The 24826-nt window shown below is 38.7% G+C and overlaps 1 protein-coding gene across 2 annotated transcripts in view; it reads right to left on the bottom strand.

The window, feature by feature from the left end:
• Nucleotides 1-24826, bottom strand: part of Dach2 (dachshund family transcription factor 2) — a 464497-nt gene that overhangs the window by 156738 nt on the left and 282933 nt on the right. For both annotated transcript variants that reach the window (XM_076918144.1, XM_076918145.1), the window contains exon 4: nucleotides 5839-5970. In XM_076918144.1, the coding sequence (XP_076774259.1) occupies nucleotides 5839-5970 (132 nt within the window). The remainder of the gene's footprint in view (nucleotides 1-5838; nucleotides 5971-24826) is intronic.

The raw sequence follows: 24826 nt of genomic DNA, 5'->3' as shown, positions 1-24826 counted from the left end.
GGATCTATCCCAGCTGCAGACACCAAACTCAGACACTGTTGCTGATGCCACAAAGTGCTTGCTGACAAGTGCAGCCCAGTATAGCTATCCCCTGAAAGACTCTGCCAGAACCTTACCAATACAGATGGGTACATACACAACCAAACATTAGACTGACTGCAGGGACCCCAATGGGGAAGTTATGGCAAGAATTGTAGGAGCTGAAGGGGTTTTCAACCCCACAGGAAGAACACTAACAACCAACCAGATCCCCCAAAGCTCCCAGGGATTAAACCACCAACCAAAGAGTACACAGGCAGTACCCATGGCTCCAGCTGAATATGTAGTAGAGGATTGCCTTATCTAGCATTACTGGGAGGGGAGCCCCTTGGTCCTGTGGAGGCTTTATGACCTAGTATAGTGGAATGGTAGGGCCCTGGGACAGGAGTGGGTGGGTGGGTGGGGAAGCACCCTCATAGAGGCAGAGGGAAGGGAGGAGGGAATACGGGGCTTGGTGAGGGGAAACTTGGAAGGGGGATAACATTTGAAATGTAAATAAATAAAATAACCAATAAAAATGAAAAAAAATGACAAAAAAAGAAAAGAAAAGCAACTAACAGAAAGACCTGCAGCTGCCAAAGTTGAGACATTAAGATACAACAAAATCCTCAGCCCTACAGTCACATGTATACATCACCTCTACTCAGAAGGCACAGGGATCAGTACAGACTACAGAGAATAAATAAACATAAAAGAATGGCATATGTTTTGATCACATTCACCTGTCTTACCCAACTCTTTTTTATCTAGTCCCCTTTCCCTACCCACCAAGTTTTGTGTCTTATTTTTTTAACTCATTATGACCAACTTTTGATGCCCACATATTCTTGAATGTATCTTCTACTAAAGTATGGACCACTTTCCAGGGACTTACTTTTGTGAGTTTCTCATCATGCACTCCAGTCTACTCATCTCTCCATCCCCTCATATCTGCCCTTCACCTTGGCAACCCTGCCCCAAATAACACACACAGACACACAGAGGCACAAACACACACACACACACACACACACACACACACACAAGAATAAAGCATAGAAAACATCTCATCTTGGAAACTATAGTATGTCACAGTGTGTCACACAGAATATATGTCCATACATCTTTACTTGCCAAGGTTTATTGCAATGAGTCATTAGTCTGGTTTGAGGTCTCTGGTTTTTGTGACACCATCAATATTAGATCCTCACTGGGTCTCTTCAAGTTATCCTGTTGTTGCACTGTGTCATGGAGATCCTGCAGCTTTGGATCAGCAGCATGGGCCCTTTAATACATCCCAGTTATTATCATATGACATAAATTTTTGGTAGGGAGAACTCAGAGCCCTGAATCCTTGTCTGGGTAGTAGATAATCTGGTCAGCTCTGCCTTTTCCACACCACTAGGTTGAGCTATCCAGCACTGCTCTGTGTAGGCCTCCCAATGCTTCCACAGGCAGGAGGCAGGGTAAACTCTCATGATCTCATGCCCTCAAAGCCAACTCTCCAGAAACCTTGCCTCCAGAGCCAGCTCCCCTGTGCTGTCAAGTCAAAGTGCAAGACCCATTCTCCCAGTGCTGCAGCAGGCAAAGTGTTGGGGCATCTCTCCCACTCTCATGCCCTCACGGCTGGCTTGCTTGTGCCTTCATCATCAGAGCCATCTCCACTATTTGCCCAGGTGAAGTGAAGGGCCTGCTCTCAAGGATGCTACAGCTACTGAGGGGACAGGGTTAGCTCTCCAGCTCTCATGTCCTCTCTAATCTGCTGCACGTGGTGGTGGGGTCATCTTTCCTGCACCCATGCCACCTCAGGGTAGAGGAGTAGCCAGATCAGTTCTTCCATGATCTCACACTCAGGGCAGGTTTAGTTGTGTTCCCTGTACCAGGGCCAGCTCTATTGTGCTGCCCAGGGGAGAGCATTCTTCAGTGTGTGGCAACAGACAAATGACACCAAACCCAGCTCTCCTTCTCCTGACTGCACTAGGTTGTGCATCAAGAGGTGTGGAGGGCATTACCTCCAAACACATACATTCACACACACACACACACACACACACACACACACACACACAGCACCTCACAGCAGACAAGTGGTGGAACCATTCTTAAAGAACAAAAAAGTGGAAAAAAATAACAACAACAATAAAAAACTTTATAGTGAACAACTGCTACATTTCTGCCATCCTTAAAGCACAAATCTTCCCCCTACATATAGTTATGTCCTGAGGACTCTGGGACCCAGTCATTTGTAAATGATTATCCATAAAGATAGTACAGGCAATTTAATTCATTAAATAAAGTCATTCCATTCTGAGTCTCACTCTCACATCTGTGAAATAGCTTTAAATGCTGCCTCCTTATGGGAATCTTTGTATGTCTTTCTTTGCCATGAGAAATTTCTTTTTTTTTTTTCAGTATTTTCATAATACTTTATATCTTCTGTTTCCTTAATGACCTCTACTTTAGATTAGAGTCACCTCTATAATGATTTGGTTTTTTATACCTCCTGTTTCATACCATAATCATCAAAATTTAATGATTTTTATTTTCTCTTTTTAGAGCTAAAAATATTGCCCTTTTATTGTTAAATATCAGAGATTATCAATCTTAAGACAATGTAGAAAAGTGTTCTAATCTAAAGAAGTGAATCAAATAACTAGCATATCTTGATAGCCTTGTCATGTATGAAATGCCTGTTATTTTCTAGATGCTTCAAGTCATTAGAATTCCATATAACAAAACACAAAATGACCATTAGCTTATAACTTAGTGTTCACTTTTATGTCAACATTTAAATGAAAACTCAGTGTGTATTTTTTACTGATAATGCATAACCCAGTTAATCGAATATTAGTATGGTACTAATTATTAGTACAATTTGTTTACATGATCTTATCTTATCCACCACGTAAATAAAGTCTTAATTATTCTCTGAGACCTAGTTTTCCTTTGGATTATACATGCAATTTCTCAGTTCTATTTAAACCATGAACATTCAGGAAGATCATGCCCATAACTAGTAATTAGGCCATAAATTTTGCTGACTCTGATCTCCCTTGTCAAAATCCTGTACTTTTTTTTCCCTGGAAGGCACTAAAATAAACTAAAGTTGAAAAATGAGAAATCTGGCCAAGTCTTTGATCTCATTTTAAATCCTGAGATAAGAAACCTAAGGACATCAAAGACATACTGGTCTCTCAGATTAAGAAAAGCATGTCACATAAAATTCTTAAAATAAGATTACATTTTTAATGTAAAGTTTTAAATTTATAGTTTATTATTTTGTAGTTTATTAAGATTTCAATTATTTAAGCTATTAAAAACTCAGAAACTTATGTAAACTAATACCAGTATATAGATTCAAGTTTGCTTTCCTTCACTACACAGGATGCAAACAATTTTCCTCTACATCAAATGACAAAATTGTGTTGTAAATGTTGCATAGTCCATAACAGAGACTTCTATATTCTGTTTCTATAGTACCTCATATAGCATGAACTACAGGAGGAAATCTTTTTATACCAGTAATTTACATCTTAAGAAGGAGAAGATTATATCTAGAAAAAAAACATTAATAATTATTTACTGCCAGAATTTGAGACACCGGGATGTTACTCAAAATAGTTGTGATATCCTGAAGTATATATGATGTAGGGAACTGAGTAAATTATTCCTCCATAAAACATTAAATTTCAAAAGGCTTTTGTTTTTTTACACTGGTTACATTTTTAGCATATTAAAATTATTATTATCATCATCATTGTTATTATTATTGCTTATTTTATTTATTTACATCTGAAATGTTTCCCTCCCTCCCAGTTCCCCCTCAAAGAGTTCTTCCCCTATCCCTACAAGAGGTTGACTCCCACTCAGGCAGCTGCCCTCCCTGGGTCAGCAAGTCTCTACAGTATTAAGCACCTTCTCTCACTCTGAGGCCAAACGCGGCTGCCCTCAGCTACATATGTGCTAGGGGCTTTATATCATCAGCCCATGTGTGCTCTTTGTTTGGTGGCTCAGTCTTTGGGAGCCCCTAGGGGTCCAGGATAGTTGACATTGTTGGTAAGGTTTGCCATCCCCTTCAGTTCCTTCAATCTCTCCCCTAATTCTTCCATTGGGTTCTTTGACCTCAGTCCAATATATGGCTGTATCTACATCTGTCTCAGTCCACTGCTGGTAGAACCTCTCAGAGGACAACCATCCTAGGCTCCTGTCTGACTTTGGTTTAATTCTGAGAAAATTCAAGACACTTTAAAGCCGAATTTTAGCTTGAATTGATAGGCCTTTGGACATAGAAGCTGGTAGTTCTCTTCTTGTGTACTCTTGTTAATATTTCTTTAGCTCAATGTTTAGATCAAGACAAAGTCTTTTTACAATACAGCATTGGTGACTAGACAGAGTGCTAAAAAAAAGTAGCTCTTTGGACTGAGTCAAATGTGAGATCAATATTTAAGGCTGGAGTTTAATAGCTTTATGACTTAGATAAAGTATACTACACTGTGCCTCTGTTTCTTTTATTTGCAAATCTACATATATTAGAACAACCCTTTCACTATTTTGGTAGAAATTATAGAAGCCAGGCATCCAGATATAAATTCATAAAACATGCGTTTTCAACTGATTTCCTATTAAATTGCACCAAAGGTATATAGAACACAAAAAAAAACAATGGGTTAGAAGAACATCTAAGTCTGTAATTTACCAGGAACATTGCAAGTATACATGGAGAGATCCACAATGCATTAACATCAGTAATTTTACATTTTGATTAGATTAAATACTTTCCTCCTTTTCTTTTTGTTCTTTTAAATGGATATTTTCTTTATTTAAAGTTCAAATGTTATCCCCTTTCCAGGTCTCCCCTTCAGAAGCCCCTATCCCATCCTCCCTCCCCCTGCTGTCCCGGAGCCTAGATGTAAAGAAATAAGCCAAGCACTCTACTTGCTGCATTGTTTTGAGTTTAATTATAGAGTTAGCTTGGGAACCTGTAGCTCCTGAGACCATTATTTGTTGCTTTGATTGTTATTTTTCTCTTAAATTGAATCTTAATTATTAATTTATTCATCTATTTATTCACATATGATAAGAGTTGTGATAACTTACTCCAGAAGTGTAAGAACACTAACAAATGATAAAGGTCACATAACAATTAACATAGAATAAAAAATAACAGATGAAACCAAACAGTATGACGTGAGAAAACATTACTATAAGCTGTTCTTTCTTTCTCTTATCTTTCCTTCTTTGTTAGCTCGTTTTTGTACTGTTTTTCAACTTAGGCATGGTCAATAATGATTTGAATCCACAGACCCACCATTCACCTAAACAGATGGTTCTGCAACTGAGAAGACTGGACCGGTCAACCTGGAATATGGTCTGTGCCTTTCATTTTTAGAATGATGGGGGTAAAAAAATATGTCTTTAATCTGGAATAGGGGACTATTTTTCAGATAGGGAGTACCATAGCTAATATTATAACAATTAGAATGAAATTACACTGCAAAACAGTAAAAGGTGGCAGGCATGATGTCTAAGGAAGAGGAGAGATAGGAATTTATCATCAATATGCACTATGTAGAGAAACCTGTCAAACACACACACACACACACACACACACACACACACACACACCAGAGATTTCTACATGTCAATGAAATGGTAATCTGAGGTTATACGTGCAATAGTTTTCTAAGTTGAGTGTACATGTTTTTAAAAAGCTAAAAGCTCTTTCCAGGATAGCTATTCTCTGCTCCCTTTTTCCTCCTCTCTTCCATTATATAATAAAACACCCAGTGTCACTTTTTGGCAACTGCTGAAGACACTCACCTGTGGTAGAATTAAGGTCATCTGGCTCTGACTCAGTTCCATTTTGGCTTCCATTACCCTGAAGAGTATTCATTGCCATAAGCTTCATTTTCTGGAGCTTCATTGCCTCAGCCATCGCTGCAGCTGTTATACCTAAACCAGAATCATCAATTTAAAAATGGGAATCATTTTCTATTGACAGGCAAATCTGTGCAGCTATTGAAAAAAATATGCTGGGTGAACATGCAGAAAGGTAAACCGTAAGTAAGCATTAAAGTAATGAATATTTGAAAAATATATTTTCAACTCATAATAACTTCCTGTAACAAATAGCATGAAAATCTATTCTTAAAAGATTAGAATATGGGTCTTATCCTAAGTTAAAAGCACAGAGAAATGAGTAAAAATATTAAATATTTCAGTCATTCACTTTATTTAATTTTTTTAAGTAAAGGAAGTATTAACAGCAAAAACTTAAAATCTGTCTATGTATGAACAGAAATCTACAGCTGCCAGGTGTGAGAGGGAGATGAGAATCTCTAGGAAGCCCAAGAGACCTGGGATAGTGGAGGTTCCCAGGAGTTAAGGTGACTGATCTTAGCCAAGATGCCTAACATTGGGGTCATGGAACCTGAAGAGGTCACTCCTGTAGCAAGGCAGGACCCGAAGTAGAGAGATAAGAACACCAACGCACACATGAAACTTTCAACCCAAAATTTGTCACGTCTAAAAGAAATGCAGGGTTGGAGCAGAGACTGAAGGAAAGGTCAACCAATAACCAGCCTAAACTGGAAATCCATCCCATGGCCAATCCATGACATTAATTATACTCTGTTATGATTGCAGACAGGTAGCATAACTGTCCTCTGAGAGGTTCTATGCAGGAACAGACTGAAACAGAGGCAGATACCAACAGCCAAATATTGGACGGGAGGTCGGGACACTTATGGAAGAGTTGAGGGAAGGATTAAAGTCCCTGAACAGAAAGGGAACCACACAGGAAAACCAACATAATCAACTAACTTGGATACCTAAGAACTTTCAGAGACTGAGGCACCAACCAAAAAACATATATGGGCTGGAAGGAGGCCCCAACATATATGTAGCAGAAGTGCAATTCACTCTCCATGGCTGCCTACTCTGGCCTCAACAGGAGAGGATGCACCTAATCTGGCAGAGATTTGATGTCCCAGGATGAATGGATATCCAGTGTGGTCCCCACCCTCTGAGAAGAAGGGGGTGGGGGAGGGATTAAATAAATAAATTTAAATTTTAAAAAGGACTATAGGAGGGGTAGCACTAGCAAGGTAGAGAGGGCAGTGGCAAGATACAAGCAATATTAAGACAGAACTGGAAAAATGGGGTTTGAGGCTTTAGTTGAGGAGAATACAATAAAAAAGGAGGAGGTTGGAAGAGAGAAAAATACTAAGGATGATTAAAAAATCATAAAGAATTATATTATTTTTATGTAACATTACACGCATTACACATGAGATACACACACACACACACACACACACACACACACACACACACACACACACATTCACACTGTTATATCAAAAACCCTGCTGCTAGGCATGACAAAACCCATTTCAAGTTGTTTGTTAGGGGAGTTCGAGAGACTCCAAAGTCAATACAGCCTATTCTTGTTGCCTTTGGCTGATTCTAGAGGTTGAAGTTCCTATTGTCAAATATACTATGCATTTAGGACATAGGACTCAGAGAATTTGAGCTGTATCTATCCTGAAAGCCTTCTCCTCGAGGATTAGCTTTGATAATACCAATAATACCAGAAGACACTAACTATACTGCTGCCAAGAGATCCTTTCCGTATGGTGAAGCCTATGAATCCCAATAATGATCTGCTTGACAAGATATTCCTACAAGCATAATATTATTAGTTATACATGTTCAGTGAACAACATAAATTAGATTAAAAGCCTATTCAATATGATAAAAGTCATACCTGGTACTGGAATCTACCAAAGTTTCCAGGGATTCTGATATCTTGGATCTTAGAGGAAATTCTTCTACCATTTTAGTAAAACATCATAGGTCCTAACTGCAGTTTAAATTCTTATCCTTCTACCCATAGATAAGGGAGGCACTAATCATTCATTGAGTATGCTTATGTCTGCTTTACACAAGTCCACAACTGGTCAATATGCAGAGAAGAATTGATCTCAGCCTAGTACCCAGACTCACTGGATATATCTACAGTACAACATCCATGTCTAATGCTCAAGGTACATAATGGAAAATGATGTAGAATTATAAAATACATGATACCAGAAATTCTGATGTGACTTTGTCTCCTACAAATAACAAGGAAGCTACACACCCATGATATCTCAAGAATATGGCTGTCATAATGAGACCTGAACAACAAGCAATAAAAAATGTTAACATGCAAGGGGTAAATTTTATGAGTTCCCACCTCTAAACTGATAAGAGAAGGTGGTTTATTCATTTCTAGGGATGAGAATCCTCAACTGAGTATCCAAACCAAGTGGTTAACATTGAAATCATGTACACACAAGTAACACTGAATAGTCAATTTGCTATATTTCTGAATTGATATATTTATACATATATGAGACAATAACTATTTCTAAAAGAAAGCAATGGATTTAAAAGGGGGAGTATAGGTTACATGAAAGGGGATAGAAGGAGGAAAGGGAAGGGACAAAATAATGTAATTATATCTAAATTAAAAATAAAAATTATATATTAAAATACAAAATAACAAACTGTTTATATTTAAGTGACTGAAATAGAATTAGAATGGAAAATATATCCATGTTATCAAGGAAACATACATTTATTACACTTACTTATATTTGAGCATTTATTTCTATAACCTCTATTCTTATGTGCCAGCTACATTCAGAGACCAATATTTAGTCACTGTAATTTTTAACAAGTATAACACTTTAAATTCATTGCTGACAATTTCATGCAGCCCCCGATAGTTCCTTCTGACTCCTCCCAGATCCTCTCTCCAAAATTCTCCTTCCATCTTTATTTCAGAATCATCTAAATTTAATTAATGCTACCCATCTCTCAATAGTCCTTAAATGTCTGTATCTCTTTATCTATAGGCGGATACTCAGGAGATTTGTCTCTTCCATGTTGTCTGTATGTTCCTTGATAACATGTCTATTGGAGTTGTTATTGCTCAGGTCTTGTTAAGGCAGCCATATTAGTGAGGTATTATGGGTGTATTATGAATAGATATAAGAGCATCAACTAAAGCGTGGTCTGCCTACCAGAAGAAACACCTCTAAAAACTGACTCTTACACATGTCACCCATTAATTATCAATAACTACTCATCTAGGAGTGTGAGCACATGAGTCCATCACACATCTATGCTGGAACGCTAACTGACTTGATTTCGTGCAGGTCTTCTCTAGGCAAAGACAGCTGCTTTGAGTCCATAAATGCAACAGTCACATCAACAAAATACTGTTTTACCCCACTATTGCTTGCTTCTGGCTCATACAAACTTTGAGTCCCTTTTAGTAAAAAGTTCGATGCCAGAAATGTTATATGTCTCAGTAATCTGCTAGTTTGAAAGACTTAAATACCCCTAAAAATACTGGTTGTGTTTATAGTTCTTGTTGACCTGACTAAAGTTGAGAGTAAAATACTATGGCTGAAAGCACTACATATTTGAGACATAGGGAATTAAATCAAGCTATTTCTGATCTAGAAGCCTCATCCCTTTTGGCAAACTTCCATGGTGCCAGAAGTTGCAATGTCATTTGATGAGGGAAACAGTAATCAACAATCTTACCCAGTTGTGAACCCTGGGGGCTACAATATCAATCAGTCTAGCAAGAATATAGACACAAACACAAAGGTGGCATAACTGTTATGATGGTAAAAAATGATGTCTGAATAAATTTATGAAACTCCCCTAAAAATGAAAGTCCTTTCTGGTAATGTAAATATATCCAGGAAGCCCTGATAAGGAAACACAAAGATATTAAGGGGAGGACCAACTACTACTATTTTACTAAACAGATATATTATTATTCAAGTGTTTCTAAGTATATATCACTATAACCATAGATTAGTGTAGCTCTCATTCCTCATCCAAAAATCCTCTTCATGTAGTGGATGACAATGTTAGAGACTTACTAATTGTCAAAGTATAGAGAATAAGTCTCTGTGGAATGCTCACTTATAATTGGGAGATCTGCATAACATACCCATCTATGTCTCAGGACAGCAGAGTAAATAGAAAGACTCTAGTTATTCTAATTATTGACTATATGATAGCATGTGGCATATACAACAGTATATACTCTTATTCTTTGTTAAAATATTATCCATTTTGAAAATATTTAATTTGCTGTTTACTTCCTTTCATGTTTCATTAAAGAATGACTCACGTATAAAAGGCTATACTTATATAGTGTACAACTTTATGTCTTTGTAAGTAAAAATACATAAATTAAACCATTAGTAAAATCTGTATCATAAATCTCCTTTATTAAGATTCCTGCCATGTAATTTTTTGTGCAGAGGCTATGATAAGCATAGTCAAAATAAGAGCTACACTCCCAATGTGGAAATGCTTGGTTTCAAACATGATGTGTCCATCAAATCCCTCATGTCAGGGTTTAGGAAATTCTATGAAAGATGGGATAGAAGTACTGAAAAAAACCAGTGGGGATGGAAGATAGGAAGGAAACAAGGCCTTCTAGATACAGCAGGACTGAGGCACATATGAACTCACAGAGACTAGAGCAGCATGAACAATGTCCATATGAGTCAGAAAAAGTCCCAGCACTGGGGTCACTGAACAGGATTCCCCTTCTTTAACAAGAAAAAACATCTACACTAGAAAACTCATGCAAAAGAGAGATTAGTTTTCTCAAATGAGATCTCACAGGACAAAAAAAGCCACTCTCAAGGGCAGCTACACCCTCAGCATTAGTAAGCAATACTAAATGTTCACAATGATATTTTTTTTTTTAATTTATTTCTCTCAGAGTGCTTGGTCTGAATATTTTTATGTTACTGTTCTTTTTTCTGTATATTATTTTCTGATTTTGTGTTTTAATGGAATTTGTTTCTGTTCATTTGTGTGCCCCTATGTGTTTCTCGTGAACTTTGTTTTCTTTTAAATTTTTATTCATTTGTTTGCTTTTTGATTTCTTGTTTGTTTTCTAAAGAGATAAAGAAAGAATAAATGGGGTTGAATCATTGTGGAGGATGTGGGAGGAAATGCATGAGGAGAAACTGTAAACAGAATATATTGTATAATAATATTTCAACAAAATCTTAAATAGGCAAAGCCTTGATTATCTAAACAATGTTATGTCCTTTAACTGGTGGGTCCCTGATCCCTGCACTGCCAAGCCTACATGCAAATTCACTTTGCATCTATAACTATTAATATTTTATATTCATTATATAACATATTTCATATAATTTTCTATGTCTAGTTTATTTCCCTTAGAATAACAACCTTGATTTTCACCTATATGCCACAAGTAATAATTAGTAACAAAATTGTTTTCAAAGTTGAGAAATATTCCACTATATATACTATTGATAATGAATTTTTATGTACACATCTGTTTATAGAAATGTATGTTGTATTTTTGGCTATCATGATTAGTGTAATTAAAAGGAAAATGAAATATTTATTCATAATCCTGATTCTGATTTTCCTACATGTATTAAATAGTATGTATTTATGTAGTTGATGGCATTGTTCTTGGTGTTATTGAGCTTTAAATCTTCTGTACATATGTTGCAAAAATTAACTTTTTTCTTAAATATGTGGTCTGAAAATATTTTTTCCAGATCATCAGTTGTTTTTTTGTTGTTGTTGTTCTTCTTGTTGTTGTTGTAGTTTTGACTAGTTTCCTTGCTATTCAGAAGCTTTTCACCATTATGTAGTCACACATATCCATTTTGTGTCATTTTCAAGGAATCACTTCCATGGCAAGTGTCAAGACTTTTTCTTCTCTGTACGTTGATTGGGAAGTTGTGTGGTTTTGCATCATATGTTTTAAGGTTTTAATTCATTTAGGTGGTGGTTCCTCGGAAAATTGGACATAGCATTATCTGAGGACCCAGCTATACCACTCCTGGGCATATACCCAAAAGATACTCCAACATATAACAAGGACATATGCTCTATGATGTTCACAGCTTTATTTATAATAGCCAGAAGCTGGAAAGAAACCAGATGTCCTTCAACAGAAGGATACAAAAAAAATGTACTTTTACACAATGGAGTATTACTCAGCTATTAAAAACAATGAATTCAAGAAATTCTTAGGTAAATGGATGGAACTAGATAATATCATCCCGAGTGAGGTAAACCAATCACAAAAGAGCATATATGGCATCCACTCACTGATAATTGAATATTAGCCTAGAGGCTCACAATACCCAAGATTCAACTCACCGACCACATGAAGCTCATGAAGAAGGAAAACCAAGTGTAGGTGCTTCTTTCCTTCTTAGAAGTAGTAACAAAATACTCATGAGAGCAAATATGGATACAAAGTGTGGGACAGAAACTGAAGAAAGGGATGTCTGGAGACTCTTCCACCTGGGTATCCATCCCTTGTGCATTCACCAAAGGTAGACACTGATGTGGATGGCAGGAAGTACATCCTGACAGGAGCCTGATATAGCTGTCTCCTTAGAGGTCTGCCAAAGTCTGACATATTCAGAGGCAGAAGCTCACAGCTAACCATTGAACTGATCAAGGGGTTCCCTATGGAGGAGTTAGAGAGAAGGAACTGAAGGAGCTAAAAGGGTTTGTGGTCCCATGAGGAGAGCAAAACAATACCAACCAACAAGAGTTTCCCAGGGTCTAAACCACCAGCCTGGGAGCACATAGAGAGGGACCCATGGCTCTAGTTGTATATGTAGGGGAGGATGGCCCTGTTGGGCATAGGTAGGAGAAGAGATCCTTGGTCCCATGGAGGCTGGACACTGAGTGTGGGGGAATTCGAGGGTGGGGAGGTGGTAGTGGGAGGGGTGAGTGGGGGCACATCCTCATAGAAGCAGGAGGAAGGGCATGTGATAGGGGGTTCTTGAGCAGTGGGAAAATGGGGTAAGGAGATAACATCTGAAATGTAAATAAAATATCCAATAATAATAAATAAATAAATAAAATCATTTGGAGAACAGCTCAGTTTCCCATTTCTGCTTTTGGATACCCAGTTTTTCAAATGTGTTATTGAGGAGAGTATTCCTGCCCCATTGTATATTTTTCCACACTTTCCATTTAACCTAAGTTCAACATAAGAACATGCTGACTTCCATATTCCTGTTAAGTACAGGTGATACTATATTAGGATTAAAGAGTCTAGGAATATTCTTCACAGGAAAATGTTCAATAAATACTGAAATTAGTATTCCAATTTTATAAATGAGGATCTCTGAAACCCAGAAATGGAGCTTGCCAGTAAGTAGTAAGGAAGTTTTCTTGCCACCTGCTTTTTCATTTAAATAGTTCAACAATCCTCTGTTTTTGACTCTTATTTAAACTTAAACAGCTCTACAATGGATTTTTGTCATCTCAGTCACTGAACAGATTATAGGGGTAATCATATCATATAGTTTTTCTGTGCTCTAAAGTATTAATATACATAAAGAAAATCTAGACTAAATTGTATCAAAATGACCTTTTTAAACAATTATTTTATTGACCTTTTTCTTTCCATTATGTGTTTTTGTGAAAATTCCATGTAGTTTTTATTAATCATATCATCATTAATAATAATAAAATCCATGTCCATGCCTAAAGAAAACTTTCCTCACAATATTTTTCATTAGAAAAAGAATGCTGGATTTACAGATATATCATAATTATAGTCATTAAACTACAAGTTTAATAGAAGGTAATCTGTAACTTGTAACAAAATTAAGAAGGATAAAATTGCCCTTCCGCCTCTCGCCCCTCTTCCGGTCTGAGGCCTGGACCAGACCTCTGCCCTGCCTGTTGGTGAGTGGACCCCGGACCCCGCCAGAGACATTCTGGGGGCTCCACAGATCCCACAGCCAGCGCTAGCACTCCCCTTCCACCGCTCGCCCCTCTTCCGGTCTGAGGCCTGGACCAGACCTCTGTCCGGTCTGCTGGTGAGTGCACCCTGATCCTGCTGGAGACATTCTGGGGGCTCCAAGGATCCCACAGCCAGCTTTAGGTAGGAAAACCCACATACTTCCCTGAGCTCATAGCTCGGTGCCCTGAGTGCTCAGATTCCAGCAGATAACCCCCCCCCCGCCCCTGCCAACTAGCACCCCCCTTCTGCCCATCTCCCAGGTCTGAGGCCTGGACCAGACCTCTGCCAGGTGTGCTGTTGTATGGACTCCGGATTCCGCCTGAGATATACTGGAAGGTCCACTCAACCCCGAGCCACAGAGGAACAACTGAACTCAGAGCATCAGACAACATATCCTGAAATATCTAAGAGGAGATACTGCACCCAGAACAGCAGACACCTAGCTGGACTGCTACCTTGGAGGCACCATATCCTGAGGCATCCTAGAGATACCACCATAATCAGTGCAGCCGGAAAAAAATCACAGAGACATCTGGACCCCTAGAAGACCAAACACAAGCAAGACAGCTGGAAAGGCAGGCTTCAATCAGAGACAGAAGTACAGGTAGCACTAGATTTAACCAGATGGCAAAAGGCAGGCGCAAGAACGTAAGCAACAGAAACCAAAGTTACATGGCATCATCAGAACCCAGTTCCCCCATCATAGCAAGCCCTGAACACCCCATCACACCAGAAAAGCAGGATTCAGAATTAAAATCACTTCTCATGATGATGATAGAGGACTTTCAGAAAGACATAAATACCACTCTCAAAGAACAGATAGAAACCCTTAAAGAGGAAACACAAAAAACCCTTAAGGAATTGCAAAAAAATGCAACCAAACGGAAGAAGGAATTAAACAAAACCATGCAGGATCTAAAAATGGAAGTAGAAACAATAAAAAAATCACAAAGGGAAAATACCCTGGAGATAGAAAACTTAAAAAAAAAAAAAAAAAACGATCAGGAGTCATAGACACAAGTATTACCAACAGAATACAAGAGATGGAAGAGAGAATCTCATGTGCAGAAGATACCATGGAAAACATTGACACAACTGTCAAAGAAAATGCAAAATACAAAAAGCTACTAACCCAAAATATACAAGAAATCCAAGACACAATGAGAAGCCCAAACCTAAGGATAATAGGAATAGATGAGGGGGAAGACTCCCAACTTAAAGGACCAGTAAATATCCTCAACAAAATTATAGAAGAACTTCCCTAACCTAAAGAAAGAGATGTCCATAAATATACAAGAAGCCTACAGAACTCCAAATAGTTTAGACCAGAAAAGAAATACTTCCCTCCACATAATAGTCAAAACATCAAATGTACAAAACAAAGAAAAAATACTAAAAGCAGTATGGGAAAAAGGCAAAGTAACATATAAAGGCAGACCTATAAGAATTACACCAGACTTCTCACCAGAGACCATAAAAGCCAGAAGATCCTGTACCGATATCATACAGACCCTAAGAGAACACAAATGCCAGCCCAGACTACTACCCAGCAAAACTGTCAATTATTATTGATGGAGAAACCAAAATATTCCAATGCAAATCCAAATTTACACAGTATCTCAACACAAACCCAGCACTTCAAAGAATAATTGGTGGAAAACTCCAACACAAGGAGGGAAACTACAACCTAGAAAAAGCAGGAAAGTAATCTTCCAAAAACCGTAAAAGAAGGTAGCTACACAAACATATCTCCACTGCCAATAACAAAAATAACAGGAAACAATACTCATCCTTCCTTAATATCTCTTAATATCAATGGACTCAATTCTCCAGTAAAAAGACATAGACTATCAGACAGGATCCAACATTTTGCTGCATTCAGGAGATGCACCTCTGTGGAAAAGACAGACACTACCTCAGAGTAAAAGGTTGGAAAACAATCTTCCAAGCAAATGGTCCCAAGAAACAAGCTGGAGTAGAGATTCTAATATCAAATAAAATCATTTTTCAACCAGAAGTAATCAAAAAAGATAAAGAAGGACACTTCATATTCATCAAAGGAAAAATATACCAAGAGGAACTAGCAATTCTCAACATCTATACCCCAAATGTAAGGGCACCCACATACATAAAAGAAACTTTATTAAAACTTAAAGCATATATTGCACCCTACACACTAATAGTGGGGAGATTTCAACAACCCACCCTCAGCTATGGACAGATCATGGAAACAGAAACTAAACCGAGACACAATAAAACTAACAGAAGTTATGAACCAATTGGACTTAACTGACATCTATAGAACATTTCATCCTAAAAAAAAAAAAAAAAAAAAAAAAAAGAATAAACTTTCTTCTCAGCACCACATGGTACCTTCTCCAAAATAGACCATATAATTGGTCACAAAAACAGGCCTCAACAGATACAAAAAGATTGAAATAATCCCTAGTACCTTATCAGACCACCATGGACTAAGACTTGTCTTTGACATGGACAAAAACAACAGAAAGCCCACATACACTTGGCAACTGAACAATGCTCTACTCAATGATAACTTGGTCAAGGAAGAAATAAAGAAAGAAATTAAAGACTCTTTAGATTTAAATGAAAATGAGGACACATCATGTCAAAACCTGTGGGACTCATTGAAAGCAGTACTAAGAGGAAAAATCATAGGTCTAAGTGCTCACAAAAAGAAAGTGGAAAGAGCATACATTAACAACTTGACAGCAAACCTGAAAGCACTAGAACAAAAAGAAGCTAGTATACCCAAGAGGAGTAGACAGCAGGAAATAATCAAACTCAGGGCTGAAATCAACCAAGTTGAAACAAAAAGAACTATACAAAATATCAACGAAACCAGGAGCTGGTTCTTTGAGAAAATCAACAAGATAGACAAACCCTTAGCCAGACTAACCAAAGGGCACAGAGACAGCATTCAAATTAATAAAATCAGAACTGAAAAGGGAGACATAACAACAGAAACAGAGGAAATTTAAAAAATCATCAGATCCTACTACAAAGGTCTATACTCAACAAAATTGGAAAATCTGGAGGAAATGGACAATTTTCTAGATAGATACCAGGTACCAAAGTTAAAGGAGGAGCAGATAAACCATCTAAACAGTCACATAATGCCTAAAGAAATAGACACAGTCATTAAAAATCTTCCCACCAAAAATGTCCAGGGCCAGATGCAGAATTCTTTCAGACCTTCAAGGAAGACCTAATACCAATCCTCTTCAAGCTATTCCATCAAATAGAAACAGAAGGAACACTTCCCAATTCGTTCTATGAAGCTACCATTACACTTATACCTAAACCATAGAAAGACCCAACAAAGAAAGAGAACTACAGACCAATCTCTCTTATGAATATTGATGCAAAAATACTCAATAAAATTCTCGCAAACCGAATCCAACAACACATCAAAACAATTATCCATCAAGATCAAGTAGGCTTTATCCCAGGAATGCAGGGATGGTTCAATATTCGGAAATCCATCAATGTAATCCACTACATAAATAAACTCAAAAAAAAAAAAAAAAACACATGGTCATCTCACTAGATGCTGAGAAAGCATTTGACAAAATTCAACATCCCTTCATGTTAAAAGTCTTGGAAAAATCAGGAATTCAAGGCACATATCTAAACATAGTAAAAGCAATATACAGCAAGCCAGTAGCCAACATCAAACTAAATGGAGAGAAACTTGAAGCAATCCCACTAAGATCAGGGACTAGGCAAGGCTGCCCACTCTCATGTTACCTATTCAATATAGTACTGGAAGTCTTAGCTAGAGCAATTAGACAACAAAAGGAAGTCAAAGGGATACAGATAGGAAAGGAAGAAGTCAAAATTTCACTATTTGCAGATGATATGATAGTATACTTAAGTGAACCTAAAACTTCCACCAGAGAACTCCTAAACCTGATAAACAACTTTAGCAATGTGGCTGGATATAAAATCAACTCAAACAAATCAGTTAGCCTTCCTCTATTCAAAGGATAAACAGGCTGAGAAAGAAATTAGGGAAATAACACCCTTCACAATAGCCACAAATAAAATAAAATATCTTGGAGTGAATCTAACCAAGCAAGTGAAAGATCCGTATGACAAGAACTTCAAGTCTCTGAAGAAAGAAATTGAAGAAGATCTCAGAAGATGGAAAGATCTCCCATGCTCCTGGATTGGCAGGATTAACTTAGTAAAAATGGTTATCCTGCCAAAAGCAATCTACAGATTCAATGCAATACCCATCAAAATTCCAAATCAATTCTTCATAGAGATAGAAAGAGCAATTTACAAATTCATTTGGAATAACAAAAAACCTAGGATATCGAGAACTATTCTCAACAATAAAAGAACCTCTGGGGGAATCACCATTCCAGACCTCAAACTGTACTACAGAGCAGTAGTGATAAAAACTGCATGGTATTGGTACAGAGACAGACAGGATGATCAATGGAATAGAATTGAAGACCCAGAAATGAACCCGCACACCTACGGCCACTTGATCTTTGACAAGGGAGCTAAACCCATCCAGTGGGAAAAGGACAGCATTTTCAACAAGTGGTGCTGGCTCAACTGGAGGTCAACATGTAGAAGAATGCAAATTAATCCATTCTTATCCCCTTGTACAAAGCTCAACTCCAAGTGGATAAAGGACCTTCACATAAAGCCAGATACACTGAAACTAATAGAAGAGAAGTTGGGGAAGACCCTCAAATACCTAGGCACAGGGGAAAAGTTCCTGAACAGAACACCAATGGCTTATGCTCTAAGATCAAGAATCGACAAATGGGACCTCATCAAATTGCAAAGCTTCTGTAAGGCAAAGGACACTATCAACAAGACAAAATGGCAACCAACAGATTGGGAAAAGATCATTACCAATCCTACATCCGATAGGGGCTAATATCGAATATTTACAAAGAACTCAAGTGCGACAGGCTACCTAGCCGATAAGGAGCACATCACACTCAAGATTCTTCTGACAGCGTCTTTATTGTTACAGCTCTTTTAGTTAGAAGGATGCAAGATGGAGAACAAAGGAAGGACCCCAAGCCCCAGAATGTACTGACTTATATACTATCAAAGAGACATGATCTGTCCTCATTGGCTTACAGACTGGGGTCTCATTTACATATCCACTGATAGTACTATCAGCGGGAAAATTCACGCCTACGCGTGTGCACAGCTGCAGACACCAAGGCCAAGAAGAACCAGAAACAGGAAGCCAGCGCCATCTTATAATGGCCAATGTATAGCTACTTCAGCAAACGCAGCATGGCTCCTAACATCTCCCCCTTCTTTATAAATAGCATAGTGACTAGAGACCTTTTGTGCCTTAGTCTCGTGCAATGGGAACACTAGCCCTGGTTGGCATCAAAAGGCTGTCCCGTCTACCCCTTGGTGCAATGGGATCCTGTGCCCACAAGCATGCATAAACGGAACAGCGTCTCCGCACTTTAGCATATTCAACCAAACTTGAGGGGATGCTTTAGTCTCAATGGCCATAAATGCCTGAGCAATAACTATTTTATCACGTTGTTGTTGAGTTTTCATTTTACAGAACAACCAGAGTAAGATCAATGTCCCTCCAAGTAGCATACAGCCAAACAAACCTACCCCCACCCATTCCTTAAAAAAGGAAAATGCAGAAAAAAGCCAAGAGGTAAAGTCTTTAAAACTGATTATATCAAGGCTTGTATTTTTGAGGTCTAATATCTTCAACTGTAATTCTTCTTGAAGAAACTCCAACTCCTGGGTCCAATTCCCCTTTAGATATTCTGAAATAATAGAACTGTTAACGAGGGAAGAATTATCAAAAAGTAAGGGGGTTATACATAGGGAACGTGTGGAAGCCACACAAGAAAGTTGTATGACATCTCCAAGCGCTTGTAATTGTTTTTGTAATAAGTCAATGCGATGATTGACCAGTGAAACCCCTGAGGCAAAATGAGCATCAGTTCTCTTCACTGTCTCAAGTGCATGGGATGCCTTTTTAGTAATATGACTAATAACTGAGGCTGTTTGCACTTGATTGGCCATGGCAATACCTGCAGCCACTGTAGTTGCAGCAGTAACAGTAATGGCAGTGATTATAGCTGCTGTAATGTCAAAATCTCTTTTTTGTCTCAATAATTGTACGATAGGAAAATCTTTGGGGTCAGCTTCAACAGGTACTGGTACAAATGTGGGAATATTCACCACAATTGTTGTCCGGTTTTTTCCATTCTAACATTCTGTTAAGTAACATGTAATATTAGGACTATGGCAATTAATTATTGAGCTGTTTTCAAACAACTCTTCATCACATATAAGGAAAAAATATGGTGCTTGAACACACACTAGTGATGGCTCAAGCATATAATTAGAATATTGTTGATTAATCTTTAAATTAGATAAACTGATCTTTGTTTTATTACTTTGCACGGTCTCCAAACGTGTACCACTGACATTATTAGATGTATGGAAGCTTCCTTGTAGATTAGCAAAAGCTGATATACTAGTAGATGCCTCGGCATCATTCATAATTATCCATTCGAAAAAATGGCCACTCACTCCCAGGGCCAGGGTGACTGTTATTTGTTTTAAATCTTTTTAACTTTTGATTAAAATAGAAACCCTCCAATAGTTTAAATTTTTGTAATTCTGGTGGTTGACATGCTGTAAATGTCGGAGAAAAATCCAATAATGGATAGCACCATGGTATCTGTCTTTTAGCGGTCACATTAAGAGGAGAATTATCAGGTAATGGTATAGTTATATTGCTAGTGAGCATAATGGTAGTGATATTAGAAGATGTATTATTACCACCAGTTCCACTTCCACTAGTTGCTCCAGTACTTATTTGTGACAGGGCATTCATTAATATCCCTGTGGGAATTTTATTAGCAACAAGTGGATCTTCCCAATATCACAATTTCATTTTTGTAATTTTAATACATGGCCCTTCCCCAGAGCTAATAGTCTCATTTTGGAAAGTAAAACATAATGCCGTATTTAATTTTATTGTGGATAAGAATAAAGGAAGTTTAGTCGAATTAGCATGTACAGGCATTGGAACAGGCCATGTTCTCACTATTGCCCACAGAGGTAGGCTGATCCTTATGGGAGTCCAAAGAATTAATATCAGAAACATTGACGTCCACAGCCTCTGGATCCGGATTTTCTTTTTCTCCATCCTTCACTATTCTTGTCAATCTTGTTGGTACCCAGATCGGATTTTCTTGCTCTTGTGGGAAAACACAAATAGCTCCCCTGGCCAGTTAGCATATCAAAGCTCCATTGGGGTGATTTTGTGCCATGTTATCTCTGGCCTGTGTAGCACACAAATCATGATAAAGAGATTTCCATTCTAAATATTTGCCTGTAGGGACAATTGCCTTGATAGTACTACACCAATCCCCAGGCGTCATAGAACTTTCTGCAAGTCTCTCTATTAAGGCTTGGGTAAAAGAGGCATTTATGCCATATGTTTGCACCGATTCTGCCAATGACTTTAATTGTTTCAAGTCTAAACTACGATGGTATCTCTGCTGATTCTGATCTTCAAAAACCGGAAAGGCTGCTCTAATCCTTCTTCTCTCCTTTTCTGGAATCAAGGAGGTGGCTATTGGAATAACATGTGTCCTAGCCTGTTCTTGTTTTGTCTTCCGCACAAGCAGCTGCAGTGCCGATGGCAAACTGCCAGGTGCATAAGGAGGATCCGGACGATATCTTTCTTTCTCATAACGAGCTGCCTCCTCATCTAATTCTGTTTGTTCATCCGAATCCAACCCATCTTGGGACGAAGTATCGTCCTTGTTTTCTCCATCCTCAGAGGATGTCTCCTCTGAGGTGGAGTCATTCAGTGTTAATTTTCTAAACCCAGACAAGGCTGGATATATTTTTTTATATTTCTCTGACGGAGCTATTTTCTCAGCTCCATTCTCTTTTTTCTTTTTCTTTTCTCTCCCTCCTTCTTCTTCTGACATGGAGGGCTTAAAGGCTGTTTATCATTGCCTTTTTTTCTGTTAGCATTCCCTTACTTTTCTGCTTCTGATAGGCTATCCTGACACTGAGTAAGGACCCTTTGTCCTTCTCTAATCTTTCCTTGGCATTTCTCATCCGATATGCATGCCTGAATCATCTTAAAAATAGGTAACGTGCCTGCTCTCAATCTTCCCTCCTCCTTTTCCCGGGCTAAATCAGCTCCTAACTTTTCCCATGATCGCGTGGTAAGGGATCCTGTAGGACCATACCACAGAGCAACTCTATCTACCTCTTTAAAAAAACTTCAAAAGAACCCCATCTGAAATAGTCAAGCTGCTTTCCTGCAGCAGCGCTTGCACTGCCACGAGAGCCAGCTTAAACTGTTGATTGCCCATAATTCTTTATCTACAGAACTGGGCGAACCTGCACAGTTATCTGCCTGTGATTTACGGTTCACTTTGAAAAGGAGGACATGTACACTCCCATCCCTTAATATGCCAATTAAGGCAAAAGCAAAACACGAGAACAACCACCGCTCAGACAGGGATATCGAAAGAAAGGCCAAGCATAGGATCCACCATATCTTACAGAAAAGTGTCTAGACTTACTGCACCGTCAGTTCTGAATCTTGTTTCTGCGAGCTAAGCAGGGTCCTTCAAGGTAGACGATCCTCGGGGGCGTTCGGCTTCACTCCCGGGTTTCGGCACCAAATGCGACACGCTACCTCGCCTATATTGAGCACATCACACTCAAGATTCTTCTGACAGAGTCTTTTATTGTTACAGCTCGTTCAGTTAGAAGGATGCAAGATGGAGAACAAAGGAAGGACCCCCAAGCCCCAGAATGTACTGACTTATATACTATCAAAGAGACATGATCTGTCCTCATTGGCTAACAGATTGGGTCTCATTTACATATCCACTGATAGTACTATCATCGGGAAAATTCTTGCCTACGCGTGTGCACAGCTGCAGACACCAAGGCCAAGAAGAACCAGGAACAGGAAGCCAGAGCCATCTTATAATGGCGAGCGTATAGCTACTTCAGCAAATGCAGCATGGCTCCTAACACTCAAGAAATTAGATGCCAAACAACAAAATAACCCCATTAAAAAATGGGGTACAAAGCTAAACAAAGAATTCTCAACTGAGGAAACTCGAATGGCTGAGAAGCACCTTAAGAAATGCTCAACATCCTTAGTCATCAGGAAAATGCAAATCAAAACAATACTGAGATACCACCTCACACCAGTCAGAATGGCTAAGATCAAAAACTCAGGTGATAGTAGATGCTGGCTAGGATGTAAAGAAAGAGGAACACTCCTGCATTGTTGGTGGGGTTGCAAGCTGGTACAACCACTTTGGAAGTCAATCTGGCGGTTCCTCAGAAAATTGGACATAGCACTACCTGAGGACCCAGCTATACTACTCCTGGGCATATACCCAGAAAATGCCCCAACAAATAACAAAGATATATGCTCCACTATGTTCATAGCAGCCTTATTTATAATAGCCAGAAGCTGGAAAGAACCCAGATGCCCTTCAACAGAGAAATGGATACAAAAAATGTGGTACATTTACACAATGGAATATTACTCAGCTATTAAAAATAATGAATTCGAGAAATTCTTAGGTAAATGGATGGAACTAGAAAATATCATCCTGAGTGAGGTAACCCAATCACAAAAGAACACACATGGTATTTACTCACTGATAAGCGGAGATTAGCCCAAAAATTTGAAGCAGCAAAGATTCAACTACCAGACGACACGAAGCCCATGAAGAAGAAAGAACAAGTGAGGATGCCTAGGTCTTTCTTAGAAGGAGTAACTAAATACCCAAGGGAGCAAATATGGAGACAAAGTGTGGGACAGAATCTGAAGGGGGCGTTGTAGGGAGACGATTCTATCTGGGTCTTCATTCCATGGGCAGTCACCAAAATAGACACTGATAGGGATGTCAGGATGGGAAGGCTGACAGCAGCCTGATAAGGCTGTCTCCTTAGAGGTCCCTCAGAGTCGGACATACCCAGAGACAGATGCCCACAGCTATCCATTAATCTGATCAAAGGTTCCCAATGGAGGAGTTAGAGAGTAAATTGAAGGAACCTTAAGGGCTGGTGGCCCCGTGAGGAGAGCAACAATACCAACCAGCCAGAGTTCCCCAGGGTCTAAACCACCAGCCTAGGAGCACATATGGAGAGACACATGACTCTAGCTGTATATGTAGGGGAGGATGGCCTTGTTGGGCATAGGTGGGAGACAAGGTCATTGGTACCCTGAAGACTGAGCACTGAGGGGGGGGAATTTGAGGGTGGGGAGGGGGTATGGGGGTAGGTGGGTAAACACCTTCATAGAAGCAGGAGGAGGGGGGATGGGATAAGGGGTTCCTGGGTGGTGGGGGAAATATGGTAAGGGGATAAAATGTGAAATGTAAATATTATATCCAATAAAAGAGGGGAAAAATAGAAAAGCAGTTAGAACCAACATTCTTAATAAAATGTCAGCCCTCCTTTAAAAAAAACTATCTTGATACTAAAATTTGTTTTGAGAATTGTATATTGCAGAATGATCAGCCTTGGGGTATCTACTCAACAAGCAAGCTGGGCAGACCTGCTCAAACCTCTGAGGTCCGGGAATTCCATCTGGAGGCATCGAAGACACAGCATCAGAGGATTGTCAATTTGCTCTCCACCCCCCCACTCCTCTTCTAATATCTCAACGCCCATAATCAGCTTGAAGAAGCTAATGATGAGTCAGCACCCCTATTCCCTGGGCTTGGGGACTAGGTGGTAAATGTTGGGCTGTCTCTCTCGGGAAAAGTAGTGGTTTTTGTCAGAATAGAGAGGATTAGCTAGGGTTTATTGCATAGCCATAACCTATTAGTAGAAATCTGTATAAATAATATCAAGATGAAGATAGAAACTCTTAAATGGAAACCAATTTACTTTGTTTACAAATTTTAAGGTTTTCATTGGCATGAGCTT

This window comes from Arvicanthis niloticus, chromosome X, assembly GCF_011762505.2.
Source record: "Arvicanthis niloticus isolate mArvNil1 chromosome X, mArvNil1.pat.X, whole genome shotgun sequence".
Taxonomy (NCBI): Eukaryota; Metazoa; Chordata; class Mammalia; order Rodentia; family Muridae; genus Arvicanthis; species Arvicanthis niloticus.
The sequence above is the reverse complement of the archived record's forward strand: the minus strand, read 5'-3'. Positions and strand labels throughout refer to the sequence as shown.